Source organism: Teleopsis dalmanni, chromosome 2 (assembly GCF_002237135.1).
Source record: "Teleopsis dalmanni isolate 2A chromosome 2, ASM223713v2, whole genome shotgun sequence".
In the NCBI taxonomy this organism is placed as follows: domain Eukaryota; kingdom Metazoa; phylum Arthropoda; class Insecta; order Diptera; family Diopsidae; genus Teleopsis; species Teleopsis dalmanni.
The window spans coordinates 243,028,245-243,036,289 of NC_051847.1; the positions used below are offsets into that span (position 1 = coordinate 243,028,245).

Here is an 8,045-nt window from a genome sequence, read left to right on the forward strand (position 1 = left end):
CAAAAAATATAATAAAAAGAACTGTCAACAAGGCACAAAGGAGACAACAATAGCCGCAGTTCCCGCCAGTAGTAGTTTGGAAAAAGAAAAAGCAGCACGTGAATAAAACGTAAAAACACAAATCTTAACTTTAAGAATATTTTATAATAACTAAGTATAAGAAATAAATAAACTTATCCATTACCAATACGGAGTGTTCAATTCGAAATAAAACCCAACATAAAAAACCACTACATTGGTGACCAAGCCGACGTCGAATATATAAAAAAAATGGCTACTCAAGAGCAAAAGACAACCGAAGACACTAACCCAATCAACGAAAACGCAACAATCACTGCAATAAAGCTGCCGATGCCAACATTAATAAAAAACAACATTGACCTTTGGTTTATTCAGTTGGACTACTGGTTCCAAGTCAACAACATAAAGGGCGATACTCAAAAGTTTGGCACAGTTATCGCAGCATTGGATGCATCGCTGTTAGAACAAATTTATAACACAATACAGAATCCACCAGCAACTCAGAAGTACGAAGCTATCAAGCAAGCAATAATAAAAAACTTTGCGGATAGTGAACAAAAACGCATACAAAAATTAGTTAGTGGTTTACAGCTTGGGGATAAAAAGCCATCCCATCTTTTAAGCGAATTGCAACGTATTAGTGGAAGCAAACAAGACGAACAATTACTGAAAGGGTTATGGTTACAACGTCTTCCTGTAGAAGTACAGACATGTCTAGCCACAATTCAAGTGGAACTACCTAAGATGGCGGAATTGGCAGACAACATAACCGAAACAATCCGTATAAACTCAACAATGCAAGGAACTTACGTCAATGCAGCTAACGTCCCTGCAGCAGCTCATATTCAACGTGATGCACAAATCGAACAACTTCAACGAGAAGTGACCAGACTGACGAAAATGGTCTCGAAATTATCAACCGAACACCGCTCAAGAACAAATCAACGTTCACGTTCAACATCCAGAAACCGGCAATGTCATGATGATAGTGAAGAAAAGACCAGTACAAATTGTTGGTATCATAGAACATATGGGTCAAATGCAAAAAATTGCAAGCAGCCATGCACATATGGCACAAAAAACTAAAACCGACTTCGTCTACGGCGGCAGAGGAAGTTGTAAACGAAACATCTACAAGACTGTTCGTCTATGACAATAAGACAAAAAAATCATTCCTAATAGACACGGGTGCAGATGTTTCACTTATTGCCGCCAAACAAAAAAATTCAAATACAAACAATAAGAACGAAAGAATACTCTACGCAGCAAATGGTTCTATGATCAAAACATTTGGAGAAATAGAGATAACTCTAGCTCTTGGCTTACGAAGAAATTTCACATGGCCATTTATTATCGCAGATGTAAACACTTCAATCATCGGTGCAGATTTTTTAAATCATTTCAGATTAATAGTAGACATAAAAATGAAACGATTGATCGACACATCAACAAAGATTTTCTCAGCCGCAAGCGAACGTAAGGTAAATGCGCAAAAAATATCAACTGTGAACACATCTTGCAAAATTGCAGATCTACTAAAAGAATACATCGACATCACTAAACCAACACCGACAAATCGCCAGGTGACAAAAGTCACTCACCACATATTAACAAAAGGTCCACCAATATGTGAGAGACCACGTAGGTTACCTCCAGACAAGCTAGCAGCAGCAAAAGAAGAATTCCAAAACTTAGTCACAGCCGGAATATGCCGTCCATCAAGCAGCAATTGGGCTAGCCCCTTACATATGGTAAAAAAACCAGACGGTAGTTGGAGACCTTGCGGAGATTACCGTCGCTTAAATGCAATCACCATCCCAGATCGTTACCCAGTTCCTCACATACATGATTTTGCACACATGTTATATAACCAAAAAGTTTTTTCAACCATCGACCTGATTAAGGCATATCACCAGATACCAGTTGAACCGGGGGATATTCCAAAAACGGCGATCATAACTCCATTTGGATTATTTGAATTTACTAACATGACATTCGGACTTTGCAATGCAGGTCAAACATTTCAACGCTTCATTCACGAAGTATTACGAGATCTCGAATTCGCCTTTGCCTATATTGACGACGTCATTATTGCATCAGCAAACGAGGAAGAGCACAGGCAACACTTGCAACAAGTATTCGAACGATTCAGAAAACATGGTTTAATAATAAACGTATCAAAATGCGTTTTTGCTCAAAACACAGTAAAATTTCTTGGTTATCTCATCAGTGAAAAGGGCATTCAACCTCTACCAGATCGAGTGAAGAGCATCAGCGAGTACCCGCTTCCAACAAAAACAAAAGAATTAAGAAGATTTCTAGCATTACTTAACTTTTATCGCAGGTTCGTACCAAACGCTGTAGATTCTCAAACTGCACTACAACAAATGATAAAAGGAAACAAGAAGAACGACAACACACCGTTATGCTGGACCGAAGTGAACAAAACAATCTTCCAAAAATGTAAAGATGAACTAACAAACTCGACACTACTTGTTCATCCGTCAAAAACTGCTACGCTTGCATTACAAGTAGACGCCTCGGATAAAGCTCTCGGCGCAGTTCTTCATCAAGTGACAGACAGCACGTTCCAACCACTCGGTTTTTTCTCTAAACGATTAACAGATACACAAAAACGATACAGCACATACGATCGTGAGTTGTTAGCCGCATATCAGGGCATAAAACATTTTCGACATATGTTAGAAGGTCGTGAATTCGTATTAATAACTGACCACAAGCCACTCACGTTCGCATTCCAGCAAAAGTCCGACAAGGCTTCACCACGTCAAGTCCGACAGCTTGATTATATAGGTCAATTTACAACGAATATCGTTCATGTCAGCGGAAAAGACAACATCCCAGCAGATTTTCTCTCGCGGATAGATAGTATTAGCATCCCAAAAATCGACTACGATTGTATAATTGGATTACAACGATGTTGCCCACAACTACAAGATATCAAAAACAACAATTCCATCGAAATCAAACTTTTATCTTTACCAACAATATCAGATAAAATTTATTGCGAAGTTTCAACTGGGCGAATTCGTCCTTACATTCCGCAGAAATACCGGCTACATATCTTTAAAGCTACGCATGGGTTGTCTCATCCCAGCATTCGGGGCACAACAAAAATGATAGCTGAAAAATTTTTCTGGCCTTCTATAAATGCTGATATCAGAAACTGGACCCGACAATGTATCCCATGCCAACGTTCTAAAGTGCAACGTCACAACCGTTCACCTATTTGTCAATATGAACTCGCTGAACACAGATTTGAACATATAAACATAGACATCGTCGGCCCGCTACCACCATCAAATAACTGCACATATATATTAACCATCATCGACCGTTTCAGCCGATGGCCAGAAGCAATTCCGATCCCAGATCAAACAACGGAAACCATCGCAAACGCACTGATTACTCAATGGATCGCACGTTTTGGCGTACCCTTACGTATCACAACAGACCAAGGAAGACAATTTGAATCTTCATTGTTCAACCAACTAGCTGAAGTTATCGGTTGCAAACACTTACGAACTACGAGTTACCATCCTCAAAGTAACGGAATGGTGGAACGATTTCACCGCACATTAAAAGCAGCCTTAATGTGCCACCAAACAACTTCTTGGACAGAAGTTTTACCAATAGTATTGTTAGGTCTACGCACGACTTTTAAACCAGACATTGGAGCTTCTGCTGCTGAAATGCTATATGGCCAAACTCTACGTTTACCGGGCGAAATAGTAAGCAACCCTAGCCACAGAAATATAAATCAACACGATTTCATAACCAAGCTAAGAGAACAAATGCAGAGCGTCAAGGCAACGTTGGTATCGCATCATATAGACCGAGGCTACCACATCCAACCGGCTCTAAGCTCAGCCACGCATGTATTTATACGAAATGACAAGGTAAAACCACCATTGACGCAACCTTACGATGGTCCTTACCAAATACTAGAGCGAAATGACAAGACGTTTAGAATACTGATCGAAAACAAAGAACAAACAGTTAGCATAGATCGTCTTAAAGCTGCTTTCATATGTCCCGATACAGACATTGACATCCACAACAAATCAATGGTATACCACACTCCAAACAACGTTAATGGCGACCAGTCTGTGCGACCAAATACAACAGCTAACCTGACAAAATCAGGACGCAACGTTCGCTTTCCAACCAAATTCAGTGACTCCATCACTTAGGGGAGAGTACTGTGGCAGCACCAAAAAATATAAAAAAAAGAACTGTCAACAAGGCACAAAGGAGACAACAATAGCCGCAGTTCCCGCCAGTAGTAGTTTGGAAAAAGACAAAGCAGCACGTGAATAAAACGTAAAAACACAAATCTTAACTTTAAGAATATTTTATAATAACTAAGTATAAGAAATAAATAAACTTATCCATTACCAATACGGAGTGTTCAATTCGAAATAAAACCCAACATAACAAACCACTACACATTCTACATATTTCTCCAGAGTAACAAGATTAACAGCTGATTTTTATGACTTGGTAGATTTAGTGCGTTTTTATACGACATACATATGTATATATGTATTTATGAAAAATATAAACGCCTACGAACGCAACTACAAAAATGCTAGATTACTCTAAAAACGATTGATTGGGCACCAAAATTTGACAGATCGAGAATAAATCTAGATTGAATCCAAATTTACTAGTCGAAGACATCATTAGTTATACCTATGAATACTAAAGAGAAATGCGGTAATCTTCACTGTTCTGATGGTTTCAATGATTTCTTTTCGGTTATAAAACACTCTTCACTTGATACTCTTGCAGTCCTTACTCTTATATAATTTTCTTGGCTTATCCTGTTTTTTTTTTAAAGCCTTAACCTTTTAACTGTAAAGTTGTATATTTAACATTCCGTTATAAAGATCCACTGCATGGTATTGAGGATATAAGTACGTGAACGAAAGTTTGAAATCTAAGTTATTGTTAGTTTTATATCCGAATTTGCGCGATTTGGTATAATTTTGAAAAAAAACTTTGTTTTTATTGGAAGCAGTGTAAAAAATATGTTTTTAATCGGAGAGTTTTTGTTTATTTCAACTAACTAATCATTAATTAATCTATTCGGTTGGAATCAATTCTGTAATCCATCTCCCTACATAACGGGTGAAGCATATAAATGGTGTTAGGAATAACTATTTTGAAGCATGCTTAACAGTGGCTGAATCAGTTCTGTAATGCGCATCACTAAATCATTGGTGACACATAGCAGTGGTGCTAGGCAGGTATACTACACTTTAAACAGTGTGGCTATTTCAGTAAGATATATAAAAATATTGCGTCTGAAGATAACTGAGTCTCTTTTTGAGGGAACTCAGTTCCTTAAAGATGACTATCGAAATTAGTTGAAATATCGGAATAATACTGCAATAAAATATAATTTGTTTAAATATAATTAATAAATTATAATTTTTATTAAAGAATAAAGTATGGTGATTAAGTTAAAATTCTGTTTTGCATAAAATATCGGTGAATTCGTTTCATTTCAGTATTGATAAAAAAATTAAACTTCCAAAGTTATAGTTAATTTCAGACGCCTGCATATTATATTCTATATTAGGCAATAAATTATCTACTCTATAATACATCTAGATCTAATCTACATTGTCGTATTATTTAACCTTTGTTTAAATATGCTTCATATAAGACAAAAATATTTTGATTTAATAAAATATTTCTCGTTGTAGCTATCAAAGTCCAAATTACCGGTAAGGGAAAATGCAAATGGATGGAAATAATGCGCAAAAGTTCGAACAATGAAACCTCAACACGTAGTTTATTCTATTCCAGTAAAGAAATTTATGCACACAGCGAAAGCCCGCTGGCTGCGTTTGAGCCGCGAGGTGTTGAGTTAAATCCTGGTGAACACACTTTTGACTTTTCCATGCCTTTAGAATGGAATCTACCATCCAGCTTTAAAGGCAGTTATGGTTCCATAAAGTATAAACTGCGTGTACTCATACAGCGTCCATGGACTTTCGATGAACGTCATATCATTCCCATTAAAGTGGTGAAGCATATGCCCTTGCATGCAACATATCGTGCCAATCCTACATCCTTAGAAAAGCAAATAACGAAAACGATTAGTTTATTTGGTACACGTCCAATAACAATGGTAGCATTGTTGCCGGAAGACTTTGCAGTACGCGGTGAACCAATGCGTATATGTGTTACCGTTACCAACAATAGCACAACCAATGTCGAAAAGTTGCGTTTCTCAGTGTTGCAATACATTTGGTACTACAGCCATGTGCCTTTACGCATACAGAAAACTGAATGTGTTAGCATATTATGTAAAGAAACAGGAGCTGTGCAAAAAAAGAGTGAACGGTCATTTGCTCATGAACTACTTCTGCCAATTACAGCACAACCATCAGATGATCAATTTAGCGGTGTCATAAATATATCCTATGAGCTACGCGTTGAAGCTGTTTTACGTGGTTTCTTTAAGAATTTAGTGCTTAATTTGCCATTTAAAATGTACTCATATGTTGAAGGTAATGGTGTAACTATGTCAATACCTCCACCACCACGTCCTCCACCGACATATGCAACAAATGAAAACAATTCCACTGCTGCTAATAATATGAGCAATTCATTTGACTCTGCCACATCAGCGTTTGCAGCGTATCCCATGTTAGATACATTAATAGGATCACCAACGCATTCAGCACAATTTAGCGAATCCAGTTCAATTAATTCTACGACATCTGATTCTTCTGCGGCAACATTAAGTCCAGCTGTCGGTGGTGCAGCTTTATCATATACTTCAGGCTCATCTTCCCAGTTCAATAGCCCAACTACTCGTAACAGTTTTCGTAGTTCGAATGTGCCGTATATGCCATATTCGAGTAGTCCACGTATGGTTAGTTCCTATCCTCCACCACATTTCTCAGCATACGCACTGCCAGATTCACCACAATATTCACCTTTGCCATCAACATCTTATCTGCGAGGACGAGAGCCACCAGGAGCACACGAACAACGTAAGTCAATTTTCTAATATATAGAGACGTAGATTAATCTTATATTTATTATAATTTTTAATTCTGATTTTTAATTATTATTATTATTTCTTATAACTTTTAATTAATATTATTATTTATTATAATTTTTAATTATTATTATTATTTATTATTATTTTTAATTAATTATTATTTATTATTATTTTTAATTATTATTATTATTTATTATTATTTTTAATTATTATTATTATTTATTATAATTTTTAATTATTATTATTATTTTTAATTATTATTATATTATAATATATTATATATTATATATATTATAATATTTATTTGTTATTATTATTATTTGTTATTAAAATTATTTAATTTTTAATTATTTATTATTTACTATTACTTTTGCCATTATTATTTTATTTATTTATTAATTTTTTTTATTTATTTATTACTTATTTTTTAATTTATTATTATTTATTATAATTGTTTTTTTTTTTTTTGTTACTGGACTTTGTGTTTATTTAACACATAAATTTACAAAAATGTTTTTTAAATGAAATAAAAAATTTACACTTTTTAAACTGTGGTAAATATTTAGTTATACTTTAATTTTTATACAAAATTATTAATATTACAAATGTTTCGGTCTATTTCGTATACCATCTTCAGTGTATAATAATGATATAATAATTTTGTATAAAAATTAAAATTTAACTAAATATTTAACACAGTTCAAAAAGTGTATTTTTTTTATTTTATTTAAAAAACATTTTTATAAATTTATGTGTTAAATAAACGAACTAAACCCAGTAACAAATAAAAAAGCTAATTGAATATTGGTCGTAATAACATTTTATTTATAATTTATTTATTTATTTATTGTTTTTATGATTATTTAATTTTATTTAATATTTTTTATTGTTATTTACTATTATTATAATATATATAATTATTTATTATTAATATTATAATTTATATTATTATTTATTATTATTATTTATTATTATTATT

At 34.3% G+C, this 8,045-nt stretch overlaps 2 protein-coding genes across 2 annotated transcripts; both read left to right on the forward strand.

Annotated features, from left to right (window-relative positions):
• Positions 1–270: 270 nt before the first annotated feature.
• LOC119677191 lies at positions 271–1,107 on the forward strand. The gene has a single exon (XM_038088463.1). The coding sequence runs from the start codon at positions 271–273 to the stop codon at positions 1,105–1,107; it is 837 nt and encodes a 278-aa protein (XP_037944391.1).
• Positions 1,108–5,755: 4,648 nt separating this feature from the next.
• LOC119685882 (arrestin domain-containing protein 3-like) lies at positions 5,756–7,055 on the forward strand (the record flags this gene model as incomplete). The annotated part of the gene is given in 1 exon segment (XM_038100281.1): positions 5,756–7,055. A coding segment is annotated over 1 exon segment (1,300 nt), but the record flags the coding sequence as incomplete, so codon positions are not given.
• Between the last annotated feature and the right edge of the window lie 990 nt (positions 7,056–8,045).

What these genes read in the sequence shown, in the direction of transcription:
- LOC119677191 (XM_038088463.1), top strand. Translation starts at nt 271, where the DNA reads ATGGCTACTCAAGAGCAAAAGACAACCGAAGACACTAACCCAATCAAC.